Below are 15,209 nucleotides of genomic sequence, written 5' to 3' on the forward strand. Positions count from 1 at the left end.
GGGCTGAAGGGCTATATTGTGCTCTAGGTTTTCTATGTTTCTAAAATAGTTATTCAATTTGTCACCATGTTATTGTCCCCCATTACTACCTCTCCAGCATCATTTCCTAGCGTTGCGATGTCTACTATCACGTCTCTGCTACACATGATTTATCTGAAGAAACTTTTGGTAGCCTCTTTAATTTTATCGGCTGGCTAGCTTTTGTATTCCTTCTTTACCACCTTAATGTTATGGTAGTCATGGGAGATTTTAACATGCCAGTCGATTGGGGAAATCAGGTTGGTAATGGATCTCAAGAGAGTGAGTTTGTTGAATGCCTACAAGATAGTTTTTTAGAGCAGTTTGTCGATGATCCTACTAGGGGATCAGCTATGTAATAAACCGGAGGAAATTAGGGAGCTTAAGGTAAAAGAACACTTGGGAGCCAGTGATCACAGTATGATTGTGTTCAACTTGACATTTGATAGGGAGAAAGTAAAGTCAGATGTAGCAGTACTTCAGTGGAGTAAGGAAAATTACAGTGGAGTGAGAGAGGAGTTGGCCAAAGTAAATTGAAGGAGCTGCTGGCAAGGATGTCGGCAGACCAACAATGGCGTGCATTTCTGGGAAAAATGAGGAAGGTGCAAGACATGTGTTTTCCAAAAATTTAGAAATACTCAAATGGTAAAATGTCACCCTTGTGGCTGACAAGGGAAGTCAAAGCTATTGTAAAAGCAAAAGAAAGGGCATACAACAAAGCAAAAATTAGTGGGAAGGTAGAGGATTGGAAAGTTTTGACTACTTAGCAAGTTAAGACAGGAATTACAGGAAAGTTACTAAAATGCTTAGAGCATTGGCTGATTGGTAGAAAGCAGCGAGTGGGAATGAATGACCCTTTTCTGGTTGGCTGCCAGTGACTAGTGGTGTTCCTCAGGGGTCGGTGTTGGGACCACTTCTTTTTGTGCTATATATCAATGATTTAGATGATGGAATAGATGGCTTTGTTGCCAAGTTTGCAGATGATATGAAGATTGGTGAAGGGGTAGGTAGTGTTGAGGAAACAGGTAGGATACAATAGGACTTGGACAGATTAGGAGAATAGGCAAGAAAATGGCAAATGAAATATAATGTTGGAAAATGTATGGTCATGCAGTTTGGTAGTAGAAATAAATGTGCAGACTATTTCCGAAACGGGGTGAAAATCCAGCAATCTGAGATGCAGTGGGACTTGAGAGTACTTGTGCAGAACACCCTGAAGGTTAACTTGCAGGATGAGTTGGTGGTGAGGAAGACAAATGCCATGTTAGCATTCATTTCAAGAGGTCTAGAATACAAGGGAAAGGATGTGTTGCTGAGTCTCTATAAGGCACTGGTGTGGCCTCACCTTGAGTGTTGTGAACAGTTTTGGGCCCCTCATCTTAGAAAAGATGTGCTGGCATTGGAGAGTGTCCAGAGGAGGTTCACTTGATTGATTCCAGGAATGAAAGGGTTATCATACAAGGAATGTTTGATGGCTCTGGGTCTATACTTGCTGGAATTCGGAATGATGGGGGTGGGGGTGGGATTGAAACCTTTTGAATGTTGAAAGGCCTAGACAGAGTAGATGTAGACAGCATGTTTCCAATGGTTGGAGAGTCTAGGACAAGAGGTCACAGCCTCAGGATAGAGGGGAGCCCTTTCAAAACAGATGTGGAAAATTTTCTTTAGACAAAGGGTGGTGAATTTGTGAAATTTGTTGCCATATGCAGCTGTGGAGGCCAGGTCTTTGGGTGTATTTAAGTCACAGATTGATCGGTTCTTGATTGGACATGGCATCAAAGGTTAAGGGGAGAAGGCCAGGAACTGGGGTTGAGGAGGAGATGGAAGAAAAGAAAGATCAGCCATGATTGAATGGCGGAGCAGACTTGATGGGTCAGATGGCCTAGTTCTGCTCCTATGTCTTATGGTCTTAGGGTCTTAATTACTTTTTTAGTTGACTTGTATTGGTATTTAAAAGTTTCCCAATCCTGTAACTTCCCACTAATTTTTGATGTACAGGTTTCCCCTGCTATCTGAAGGTAGAGCGTTCCTGTGAAACGGTTCGTAAGCCGGAATGTCGTAAAGTGAATAAGCAATTGTTATTTATATGGGGGAAAAATTTGTGAGCGTTGCCCGACCCAAAAAATAACCTACAAAATCATGCCAAATAACACATAAAACCTAAAATAACAGTAGCATATAGTAAGAGCAGGAATGATATGATAAATACACAGCCTATATAAAGTAGAAATACTTTTCTGCAATCATTGCAGCACTGTCTAGCGTAGCGGAAGCAATCTCTCCAGTAACTTTTAAGCTATGAAGCTGCCAAATCATACCAAATAACACATAAAAATACATAGCCTACATAAAGTAGAAATAACGTATGTACAGTGTAGTTTCACTTACCGGAATCGGGAAGACAGCGAGCACACTGATGATGGGATGTTAGGCTGAGTCGTTGGAGGTTGGGGTGCTTGGCAATTTTTTGACAATAAATTGCAGTTTCATCACAGTTAAACACTTGCTTATATGAATAACCACCTTCTGTAATTTTCTTCAGTTCTGCTGGGAACTTTTCGGCAGCTTTGGTATCAGCTGAAGCACCCTTTCCAGTAAACTAAGCTATGAAGCTGCCCTCAGAAACTGATCAAACCACCCATGACTAACTTTAAATTCCACTTGCAACACTTTCATCACCATCATCCAGTGCTTTCTGTTTCAGCTTATTAGAAAGACTGACTGATTTCTCCTTAAGTATAAGATAACTTAATGGAACACCACGCTTTGTACACCCATCAATCCACTCAAGCAATAGACTTTCCATTTTTTCCATTATTGGGTGCTGACTAGGAGAGATCACTTTGCTAGGAGCAGAACCAACAGTAACATCGGCAGTTTTCAAGATTCTTTCTCTCTGTGTATAAATAGTGTAAATAGTTTAATGCGCGGACAATGTCCTTACTTCGTTCACCACGATTAAAACGCTTAATTACATCTAGCTTTATGCTGAGCATAACACCCTTACGAGCTCTTTTAGGCTTTTCCAATACCTTAGAACTCATCTTGCTAACGGATGCACAAAATAAATTGAGATAAAGCACAGATGCTCAGAGGCACGTGTTTAAGCTATGGCGGCTAGAATGCAGTTCCGGGGGAGGATCTTGGCTGCTCGGGGTGCACACTGCTTTTTTTCATAACAGTGAAAACACCATCTGTTAGCGAAAACAGGTAACTAATAGGTCTTTTGAAACAGTGAGGTATCGTAAAGCGAATGTTCAAAAAATGGGGGCAACCGGTATTCTATGCCCTCTCTTTGGATCTTATGTTAATTTTTACATGTTAGCATGTTGTGTTATTTTCCCTTTAGAATACTTGCTTCTCTTTGGGATGTATGTATCCTGAGCCTTCCATCTTGCTTCTGGAAATTCCAGCCATTGCTGCTTTGCAGTCATCCCTGCAGTGTTATTTTCCAGTCAATTCTGCCCAACTCCTCTCTCATGCCTCTGTTGTTCCCTTTACTCCACTGTAATACAGATACATTTTAGTTGCAGCAAGTGGTAAATCTGAGGTGTTTGGTGAAATTATGTAAATAAATATCAAAAAATGTGGGGTTGAAAAATGTTATTCTTTTTAAAGAGATTGGTTTAATCTGTATGTTTGAGGGTGATTGATAGCAATGCTTTTCAACATAGTTTCAGATATTAGTGTAAACACCAGTATATTTAACAGTCTAGTACTGATTAGAGACAATATTTTTTGGTGCAAATATGAATTTACATTGATGTATACACACCGCTGTTTCCAGTGATGTGGCCCAAATCACCCTGAATTGATTGGCAAGCAACAGCATTTGTGTGCTTGATGCCATGCTGACTAAACAAAGTTATTCTAATTTTTTTCACAGCAATTAAGAGATTGCTGCTAAAAAATATTCAGAGATGTTCTAAAAGTTTCTTATAGTATGGTGGAAGAAATTGTAATAACCCCAACTTCTCATTCATGCCCACAATTAGCCTACCTGGCTAGCAAACAAATTCTACCCTGGTAGAGTCTGCACATGCAATATTAATCTTGTTGACCACCAAGGAGCGCACAAAAGTAAAGTGGAAACCGTTTACCTTTGATCCTGAGACATTGCCTAAGAGAAAAAGTGGCATTTAACTTGTTCTTTTAAATGGTCTGAAAGTGAATTAATGGAATAAATTACCAAATGATTGACAGATATTCATCAAGGTTTTCCTCAAGTGTAACCTGGTTATGCATTTCAGTAGGGCTTTGAAAATGTAAGAACAACTTATTTGTAAAAACAATTTAACCAGTTGACAGAGAGTTAATTACCAGTTATCCTCTCCGTTTATTGAAAATGGGATCCTTGGTGAACCCGAACCCAATTAATGTTCTGACCTTGATTTTCCTTTCTCAAGATGTTTTTTGGAGCTAAAGTATGGGTATCAACAAATGGCCTGTCTTGTGCATATGTGGGGACTGTAATCACTAAAGGTTTGCCCCAGCATAGGATGGGGAGAAAAGTCATTCTTCCACACTATCTTCTATATTTTGTTCTTTCTTTTTCCAATATTTTTATAAAGTTTTGTATACACAAATACAGAATTCATAAGGATTCATACATATCAAAGTAAAACAGCACAAAGAGTACTGTATATAAATCACACTGATACAATCATGGTATCCCATGATGATCAATCAAATAAAATAAATTGAATGATGAAATACAATATGGTTAATTATATTATAAAATAATCTATACCCCCTACCAAGATAAAGCTGGTTGGTTTAAAAAAAAATACAAGAGGGGGGAGAAAAAAGAGTACTTTACCATATAATGTTTTATTATAATAATAGGCCAGATCTATATTTTAATAACAATTCAAAGATTTTTTAAATAGTTCAGAAAGGGTCCCCATAATGTTTGAAAATCTCTCCTATATTTTGGACACCAATCCTGATTAGATGTTAAGCATGGGTTAAGTTGGAGTTCTGAAGTTGTGGAGCAACTATTTCTGAATCTGTTCACAACTCTCTTGCTTGATGAGAAAAACTATTTATACTTATATTAAATTTGATTTGCATCAGGAAATCTTTGTTTAGGTGGTATTAGCCTCCTATTCTAGCTTTGATGAGCTTGATTTATTTTAATTAGGATATTCTTGTGCCAGAAGCTTCTGAATTTGAACAGTGGGAAGTAGAGGGGATGGCATCTGAACGTCCAGTTGCTGCTATTATCCCACGATGGAATATGCTGACCACACTTGATATGAGTCATAACCAAATATCAAATATTGATGAATCTGTGGTAAGAAAAGATTTTTTTTCATCCATTTCATGTTGTCATTTTCATTGTCCAAGAGCAGACTATTGTGCTTGTATTTCAGTTGCACTGACCTTTCTCCTGATTGCAATTTACACTCCATTTTTATCGTTTGTTTTGACAAATTCTTCTTCAGTGTCTGACACATTAACAAACATTGTAATACTACTAAGCGATTCATGTCTCTTTTAACCACAAATTATTATGAACAGTCAATTTGAAAACTATTTCAAAATGTGTTTTCTGTTTTAAAAAAAAAATGAAATCGATGGGAGAAAAACTAGTGTAAGAAGCTACACTTTTACCAGTTAATATGACTTCTTCATAGTTATGACACTGTCAATCACATGCTTAGCACTTCCTTTATGATGTGTTGCTTTAGGGAGGCTATTGGTATTGTTAAGGATGCCAGCCACTCCAGTCATTCCCTTTATTTTTCTCTGAACCTGGGAGAAGATCTGGGAGCTTGGAATCATGGATCTCTACATTTAGGAACAGCTCTACTGCTGAACCAATTATTTCTTTCACACTGATTTACTGGTGGTGCTGCCACATTGGTTCTCTTGGTTATTCCACATTTATTTATTTTTGTTGCAATATAGTCTGCACCATTCTGCTGTTTTTGTTCTTATCATATTTATTGTAAATTATTGCCATTGTAAGGAAAGAGTTACATGTGATTCTTCCTTGGTATATGCTAAAATAGAAGTCTGTATGACAAACTGGTGTTAGCCTAGAAGTGGGATTATTTTGAGAAAGTTATAGGAATACAAGTTTACAGCCTTGAGAATAGATAATGATGAATACATGTTTGTCTGAGGAAGGTGAGATCATTGTGTAGGTATCAAATGGGAAAATACTAATGTAAGGGGCTTTGAAGGGTATAAAAGAGGTACTTTTTGCAAAAGGGAACTCTGGGTCAAGACTAGTGCTAGTGCTAAGAGTTAGAGTGAGAGAGAGAAGGCAATGTGAAAGTTTGTCAGATATGTGGTTGCCTCTAGCATTCTGCAGATCAGCTCATTTAGTGGATGAGGTGTATCAGTTTGTTTTCTATATTACTACCTCACTATGCATTTTTCTTTCTGTATTTCATGTTTCATAACTCCCAATAGAGTGATTTCTTGTGTATGGTGCCTTCTTTACAAATACTACTTTTCGATTCAGCAAGATGACAGAACAAATTTTTAAACAATCATTAGAACCATGTGCACACTCTGGGCTTCATGTAAACCATTATTTAATTGCATCCTGCTATAGATAACAATATCATTGTCTATTATAGTTTAATTCAAAAAGGCCGAGTGCGGAATTAACTGAATTCAGCAATTCAGACTTTTCAGAAAGTTAATCTACCAAAGTCAAACCCACATTCTTGTACACAGTGTAACATTGATACATAAGAATATTTGCAATTGTTAAAATTGGAAAGATCTGAATGCATACTGCTGTGATGTCACATCACAGCATTATTTTATGTGCCCAACAAATTCTATTGTAGGTGAAGAATTGCTAGTTAATTGTGTACTCTTGCTGATTGTATTAAGAGGAGCTCCAGGCTGCTGACTGATCTGTGTTTGTCTAATCACCCATAATAGTTCTTTCTTTTTACAATATTTTTATTCAGAAGAAAAAAAAAGATTTACAGAGTGCAACACATAGATACATCTCAACATAACTTGTGTACATTCATATATTGTAATAAAATTGATCAAAATGTTATAGCATAACACATAAAGCTATACCACTCTGTAATCAAAAATTTAAAGACAAGTCGTACATCATAAAATAAATTTTTTATATAAAAAAAGTCAACCCCCTACCAACTACCAAAGAAAAAAGCTGATAGATGACAATGGATAATTAGAAAAAAAACATTCACTTAAGAAGAGAAGATAAAAATATACATAAAAGTCTGTGCACTGTTAAACTTTATAAATTGGAAAAGTAATTTAGGAAAGGTCCCCAAATATCACAAAAAGACTGTTTTGAATTTAAGACTGAGCAGCGGATCTTTTCTAAATTTAAATAAGACATAATATCACGTAGCCATTGAAGATGTGTAGGAGGGGTAGACTCCTTCCATTTAAGCAAGATTGCTCTTCTTGCTAAAAGAGAAGTAAAAACTAAAACCTGTAGGTTAGGAGTATTTAAAGTTATGTCTTCATTTGCAATAATACCAAACAAAGCAGTAAGGGGATCTGGGCAAATTGGACCCTAAAAAGTTGAGAGAAGGTATGAAATACTTCCTGCCAAAACTTTTCAATTGTAGGGCAAAACCAAAATGTATGAATTAAAGAGGCATCAGCAGAGTTGCATTTATTACAAAGTGGAGAAACATTCGGGTAAAAACTGGAGAGCTTCTGTTTAGAAATGTAAGCTCTATGCACCACTTTAAATTGTAGAAGAGAGCGACGAGCACAGAAAGATGATTTGTTAACCCGTTTAAGAATTTTATTCCATCTATCATCAGAAATCTGACAATTTAGGTCATCCTCCCAAGCTTTTTTGTTATTTTATCTAAAAAGTCTTGTCTAGAATCAATCAACAAGTTATAGATACCGGTAATAGAACCATTAACAAAAGGTTTTAAATTTAAAAGATCGTCCAGTAAATTTTTACCAGGACCTATAGGAAAAGTAGCTAATTGGAAATGTAGAAAATCTCTAATTTGAAGGTATCTGTAAAAATGTGTTTTTGGGAGTGCAAATTTATTTGACAATTGGTCAAATAAAGCAAGAGATCCTGAGATAAACAGGTCCCAAAGACACTTAATATCTAATTCATCCCAATCTTTAAAGACTTTATCAGTCATGGAAGGGATAAAAAAAATAATTAAGGAGAATGGGAGATGATAATGAAAAATTTGCTAAACCAAAAATTTTTTAAATTGAGACCAGATCCTTAAAGTTTGCTTAACAATTATGTTATCTGTTTTTTTATTTGTTGAAAAAAGAGTATGATCCAAGAAAAGAGGCAATAGAGGGATTTTTTTACAGAATTAACTTCTAAGGAGACCCAAGATGGGCAATCTTTACGATAAATATAATAGGACCAGAAAGTAATATTCCTTATATTGGCAGCCCAATAGTAAAACCTAAAATTGGGTAGTGCTAGTCCACCCATCTCTTTATTTCTTTGTAAGTAAACTTTACTTAAACGAGCTTGTTTATTATTCCAAATATAAGAGGTTAAAATTGAATCTAAAGAATCAAAGTATGTCTTAGGAATAAAAATAGGTAAGGCCTGAAAAAGATATAAAAATTTAGGAAGAATCTTCATTTTAATCGAATTAATTCGGCCAATTAGGGATAAAGAAAGAGGGGACCATTTAGAAAGCGTCTTTTTCACATAATTCAATAAGGGGTTTAAGTTTTCTTTAAATAATTTCTTGAAGCTTTTAGTAATTGTTACACCTAGATATGTAAATTGACTTGTAACAACTTTGAACGGAAATTTGGCATTTGATGACATTAGGTCTTTTAAAGGAAACAGCTCACTTTTATGTAGGTTCAGCTTATATCCTGAAAAAGAACTAAACTGGGAGATTAAAGAAAGAACCAAAGGTAAAGAAGTTTCAGTGTTAGAGATAAAAAGTAAAATATCATCAGCATATAATGAAATTTTATGAGACATACCTTCCCTTAGTATACCAGAAATCTTAGATTCTCGAAGTGCTGTTGCTAAGGGTTCTATAGCTAAAGCAAAAAGTAAAGGACTAAGAGGACAACCTTATCTAGTTCCCCGCTGTAATTTAAAGGGCTTAGAAATTTGGGAGTTAGTAATAACCTGAGTGGTAGGAGACAAGTAGATTAATTTAACCCAACGAATAAAATTAGGCCCAAAATTAAACTTTTCTAAGGTCTTAAAAAGATAATTCCACTCAATCCTATCAAAGGCTTTTTCTGCCTTTGTTAACTAGGGGAAGCTGTCTTGGTTGTCAGTAACTAGACAGAATGCACTAGTTTTCCTTTTCAGTAGTAACAGATCCACATAGGCCTGGCTTCATAAGGAACTTGGATGAATATATAATTTTACATTTCAAGTTACTTATAAGATATGAACAGTAGTATAGACTTGGATGTTGGTGCACAGTGGTGTACAGTCAGAGATAACAATTCCAGTTTTATAATGCAGTTGGATTTGGCCTTTTAAAGGGGATTTAGAAGTTTGCTGCTTGAACTTAGTGCAAGGAAGTGCAAATATACAGTAATAAACAAATGGAAGTTGATCTATTAATTAAAATTTCAAGTTGTATAATGGAAGGAGTTAATAGCACTTAATCTGTTATCAAACAACAAGTAAATGATATTTTTTCTGTTCTATTCCTCATCTCACCTATCTTAACACACTTTTAAAGGAAATCGAGTTTGCTATAGTCTCTTATCTGTTGGCATGAATAATTCTAGTAGATTATCACTGTATTGCATGCATTGAATTAATAAAATGGGTAACACATTTTTATAATAAAGTGCAGGTCTTGCTGCCAAGCAGCTGTTGCCATTCTAATAATAGATTGGAAGTACCTTAGTGCATTAATTCTGACTCTTCTCAGTGTAAAACGTGGCCAAAGGTTTGCATTTCTTCATCCTTTGAAACATTCCTGAGTGCTTAAGCCAGAGTTCACAAGCACCACTACAACTTGTTTCAATAACCAAGGTCGCGTAATGCTATTACAGCTCATGGCATTCCAGAGTTTGGAGTTCAATTCTGGTGCCAAACCAGAAGTTTGTATGTCCTCCCCATGGAGTGCACGGGTTTTGCCTGGGTGCTCAGGTTTTATATCTCAGTCCAAATACGTACCAGTTGGCTTAATTGGTCACTTTGTCTCCTGATTAGGTTAGGGTTAATTGGGTTTGTTGGAGTTTGTGTGACATAGCTCAAAGGGCCAGAAGGGCCTACTCTATACTGTATTGTTAAATAGTAAATAAAATAATAGATCCTCTTGCTTTTTTTTAAAATTTGGTGTTGTGCATTAGTTTATAATTTTGTGTTTCTTTTTACTTACAGAGACTCATACCGAGAGTGGAATTTCTGGATCTAAGTTACAATGAAATAACAGTTATGGAGAATTTACAGGTAGATTACATGGTTATGTAGACCATGTTTCTGTGAAGTGCCAGAACTGCTAATTGCTACTTAAAAGTAACACACAAAATGCTGGAGGTACTCGGCAGGCCAGGCAACATTTATATGAAAGAGTAAACAGTCGACGTTTCAGGCTGAGGCCATCACAAGTGGAGAAAATAGTTGAGAAGGTGGGGGGAAGGGAGGAAGAAATATCAGGTAAGTAGGTGGTGGGTGAAACTGGAAGAGATGGAAGGGTGAAGTAAAAGAGCTGGGAAGTTGATTGGTGAAAGAGATAAAGGGCTGGAGAAGGGGAATCTGATAGAAGTGGACAGAAGGCCAGTGAAGAGGAGGAAGGGGGAGGTGATAGGCAGGTAAGGAGATGTGGTGAGAAAAGTGAATGGGGAATGGTGAAAGTGGGGGTGGTGGGCCATTACTGGATGTTAGAGAAACCTATGTTTATGCTATCAGCTTGGAAGCTACCCAGACAGAATATAAGGTCTTGGTCCTCCAATCTGAATGTGGCCTCATTGCAGCAGTAAAGGAAGCCATGGACTGACAGGTCAGAATGGGAAGTGGAGTGAAAATGGGTGGCCATTCTGCTCAGTGAAGTGGTCTTCCAATCTCCATCAGGTCTCACTGATGTACAGGAGGCCACACTGGGATGACCAGGTATGGTAGATGACCCCCAACAAATTCACAGATTAAGTGTCACTTTTCCGGAAGGACGGTTTGGAGACCTGAATGGTAGTGAGGGAGGAGATGTAGGGGCAGATGTAGCACTTATTCTGCTTGCAAGGATAAGTGTCAGGAGGGAGATGAGTGGGATGATAAATGGATAAGGGAGTTGCATAGGGAGCGATTACAGCGAAAAGTTGAAAGTTGGGGGTGGGGGAGATGTTCTTGGTGTTAGGATCCCATTATCCTGTTGGAGATGGCTGAAGTTATGGAGAATTATGTGGTGGACATGGAGGCTGGTGGGGTGGTAGGTGAGGACAAGAGGAACCCTTTCCCTGGTGGGATGGTAGGTGAATGGGGTGAGGGCAGACGTGCGAAATGGAAAAGATGTAGGTGAAGGCTGCATTGAAGGTGGAGGAAAGGAAGCCCTTTTATTTGAAAGAGGGGGACATCTTCGTTCTGGAATGAGAAGTGTCATTCTGAGAGCAGATGCTGTAGCGATGGAGGAATTGAGAGAAAGGGATGACATTTTTACAAGTAATGGCGGGAAGAGGTATAGGTCAGATAGCTCTGAGAATCAGTGGGTTTATAATAGACATCAGTAGTTAAGCTGTCTCCAGAGACAGACAGATTGAGAAAGGGAAGGGAGGTGTTAGAAATGGACCAGGTTAAATTTTGAAGGCAGGGTAGAAGTTGGAGGGGAAGTCGATGAGCTCAGCATAGGTGCAGAAAGTCGCACCAATGTAGTCATCGATGTAGCAAAGGAAAAGAGTGACACCAGTGTAGGCTTTGAACATAGACTGTTCCATGGAGCCTATAGAAAGGCAGGCATAGCTGGGACCCATGCAAGTGCCCATGGTGACATCTTTTGATTGAAGGAAATGGGAGGAGTCAAAGGAGAAATTATTAAGAGTGAAGACCAGTTCTGCCAGATGGAGGAGAGTGGTGGTGGAGATGAACTGGTTGGGTCTGGTGTCCAGAAAAAAGTCGGAGAGCTTTGAGGCCTTCCTGATGGGGATGGGGAATGGAGGTGTATAGGGACAGGATATCTGTAGTGAAAATAAGATGATTGGGGCCAGGGTATTTGAAAAATTGAAAAGATCAAGAGTGTATGAAGTGTCATGGATGTAGGTAGGAAGGGAGTGAAGCTGTGGGGGGGGGGAATAAAACCAGGGGGGGAGAAGGCACAGTTTTAAGGCGCTTAAAAGTAGGTATAGAGGAGATGTAAGGGGTAAGTTTTTTATGCAGAGAGTGGTGAGTGCATGGAATGGGCTGCCAGCAGCGGTAGTGGAGGCCGATACAATAGAATCTTTTAAGAGACTCCTGGATAGGTATATGGAGCTTAGAAAAATAGAAGGCTGTGGGTAACCCTAGGTAATTACTATAGTAAGGACATGTTCGGCATAGCTTTGTGGGCCGAAGGGCCTGTATTGTGCTGTAGGCTTTCTATGTTCTAAGTTTCTAAAACTGAGTTGAGGTATGAAGATACAAGTTCAGTGGGGCAGGAAGAAGCAGAAACAATGGGTCTATCTGGACAGAGAGGTTTATGGATCTTGGGTAGGAGGTAGAAACGGGAGTTCTGGGTTAAGGGAACTATGAGGTTGGTGGCAGTGGACGGGAGATCCAGAGTTGTGATGGAGTGGAAGACAATGGCCTGGTGTTCCTTAGTGTAACTGCTACTTGCACATGACTGGTTAACCAATAAAGTTGCCAGTGAAGCACATGCAAAATGCTGCAGGAGCTCAGCAACTCAGACAGCACATATGTTAGATGGCCAAAGTGTCAGACCGAGCCTTTATTCAGGACTCTGTGATAGCAGTGTTTTTTGTTTTAATTAGCAGGCAGTCTTTTCGTTTAAAGAATAATGGAAAAATATGATTTCTCTTTTTTTTTAAAAGAGGTAATACAACAGTATCTTGTATTTATTCAGTTTCTTTAATTTTAAGGGAAACTTATAAGAGGATGGAAAGATGCTCAGTTTTGGAGCCCTTTCCAGAGTTTAGCCTTAGAAAATTAACATGGACAGAATACTCAGAAAATTGAGCAATCATTAAATGTTAGTGTGTTTAGACTCTTGTAGGAATTTGACATTCCTTAGCATTTCTGTGACATGATTATTACTACTTTTTAATCTAATCATGGTGTTGCTGTATGAACTGTATGAAATTGCTGCATTTTCTGAAGAGATGCAGATCAAATTGAGCATTGTTGCATAATTAGGGGATACTTTCATTAGGATGAAAGGACACAGACAATCAGATTGGAAGATTGGGCTTAGGACATGCTGTAGTAGTGAGGTTCTGGTGTTTTGATGATTGGCATCCAACTGCCACTATTATGGGGCAATGACTGAAATTGAACTTTTTTTTCCCTGGTGTTCATTGACTTTGTCTCTTTGAGATTGCACTTCATTAAATGTTGCTTTGATGATGAGGGTAATCATGTGATTGAGTTCAACTTGAAATTTGATAAATTTCAAGAAGCTAAAATCTGACGTAGCAGTATTTCAGTGGAGTAAAGGAAATTACAGTGGTATGAGAGAGGAGATGGCTAAAGTAAATTGGAAGGTGATGCTGGCAGGGATGACAGCAGAGCAGCAATGGCATTAGTTTCTGGGAACAGTGAGGAAGGTGCAGGATAGATGTATTCCAAAACAAAGGAATACTCAAATGGCAAAATAATACAACCGTGACTGACAAGGGAAGTCAAAACTAATGTAAAAGCAAAAGAGAGGGCATACAACAAAGCAAAGATTAGCGGGAAGAGAGAATTGGGAAGCTTTTTAAAAATCTGCAGAAAGCAACTGAAAGAATCATTAGGAGGGAGAAGATGTAATATGAAAGGAAGCTTGCAAACAATATCAAAGTGGATAGTAAAAGCTTTTTCAAATATGTAAAAAAAAAAGTGAGAGATGGGAGTGGATATAGCACTGCTAGAAAATGAGGCCAGAGAAATAATAATGGGGGACAAGGTGATGGCAGATGAACTAAATGAGTGTGTTGCATCAGTCTTCATTGTGGAAAACAACTACCAGTGTGCTGGATGTTGAAGGGTGTGAGAGAAAAGAAGTGAGTGCAATTACTATTACAAGGGAGAAGGTGCTCAAAAAGCTGAAAGAACTAAGGGTACATAAGTCACCCAGACCAGATGAACTGTACCTGAGCGTTCAGAAAGAGGTAGCGGTAGAGATTGTGGAGGCAAGATTCAAAAATCTTGGACTGGAAAATTGCAAATGTCACTCCACTCTTTAAGAAAGGAGGTAGGCAGCAGAAAATAAATTATGGACCAGTTAGCCTGACCTCAGTGGTTGGGAAGATGTTGGAGTCAATTTTTAAGGATGAAGTTATGCAGTACTTGGTGACACAGGACAAGATGGGACAAAGTCAGCATGGTTTCCTTAAGGGAAAACCTTGCCTGACAAACTTGTTGGAATTGTTTGAGGAGATTTTAAGTAGGATAGCTAAAGGGGATGCAGAAGATGTTGTATAATTGGACTTTCAAAAGGCCTTTGACAAGATGCCACACATGAGGGAACTTGCCAGGTTAAGAGCCCTTGATATTACAGGAAAGTTACTGGCATGGTTAGAGCATTGGCTGAATGGTAGGAGGCAGCGAATGGGAACAAAATGATCCTTCTCTGGTTGGCTGCCAGTGACTAGTGGTGTTCTGCAACGGTTACTGTTTTGACTGCCTTCTTTTTATGCTGTATATCAATGATTTAGATGATGGAGTAAATGGCTTTATTGCCAAGTTTGCAGATGATATGAAAATTGGTGGAGGGGCAGGTAGTGTTGAGGAAACAGATAAGCTACAGAAGGACTTGGACAGATTAGGAGAATGAGCAAGAAAGTGACAAATGAAATACAATGTTGGAAAATTCATGGTCATGCAGTTTGGTGGTGGAAATAAATGTGCAAACTATTTTCTAAATGGAGAGAAAATCCAAAAAATCTGAGATGCAGAACACACTAAAGGTTAACTTGCAGGTAGAGATGGTGGTGAGGAAGGGAAATGCACTTTTAGCATTCATATCAGGAGTCTAGAATACCAGAGCAGGGATGTGATGCTAAGGCTTTATAAGGCACTGATAAGTCCTCACATTGAGTATTGCGAACAGTTTTGGGCTCCTCATTGAAGC

General features: G+C 38.2%; 1 protein-coding gene across 5 annotated transcripts in view; it reads left to right on the forward strand.

Moving 5' to 3' along the window:
* Positions 1–15,209, forward strand: part of nisch (nischarin) — a 95,994-nt gene that overhangs the window by 18,481 nt on the left and 62,304 nt on the right. For all 5 annotated transcript variants that reach the window (XR_009506867.1, XM_059944641.1, XM_059944642.1 and 2 more), the window contains exons 8-9: positions 5,162–5,314; positions 10,337–10,405. Coding sequence is in view for 4 of the 5 variants with exons in the window: in XM_059944641.1 (XP_059800624.1) it covers positions 5,162–5,314; positions 10,337–10,405 (222 nt within the window). In the remaining variant the exon portion in view is untranslated. The remainder of the gene's footprint in view (positions 1–5,161; positions 5,315–10,336; positions 10,406–15,209) is intronic.

Source organism: Hypanus sabinus, chromosome 19, assembly GCF_030144855.1.
Source record: "Hypanus sabinus isolate sHypSab1 chromosome 19, sHypSab1.hap1, whole genome shotgun sequence".
NCBI classification, from domain to species: domain Eukaryota; kingdom Metazoa; phylum Chordata; class Chondrichthyes; order Myliobatiformes; family Dasyatidae; genus Hypanus; species Hypanus sabinus.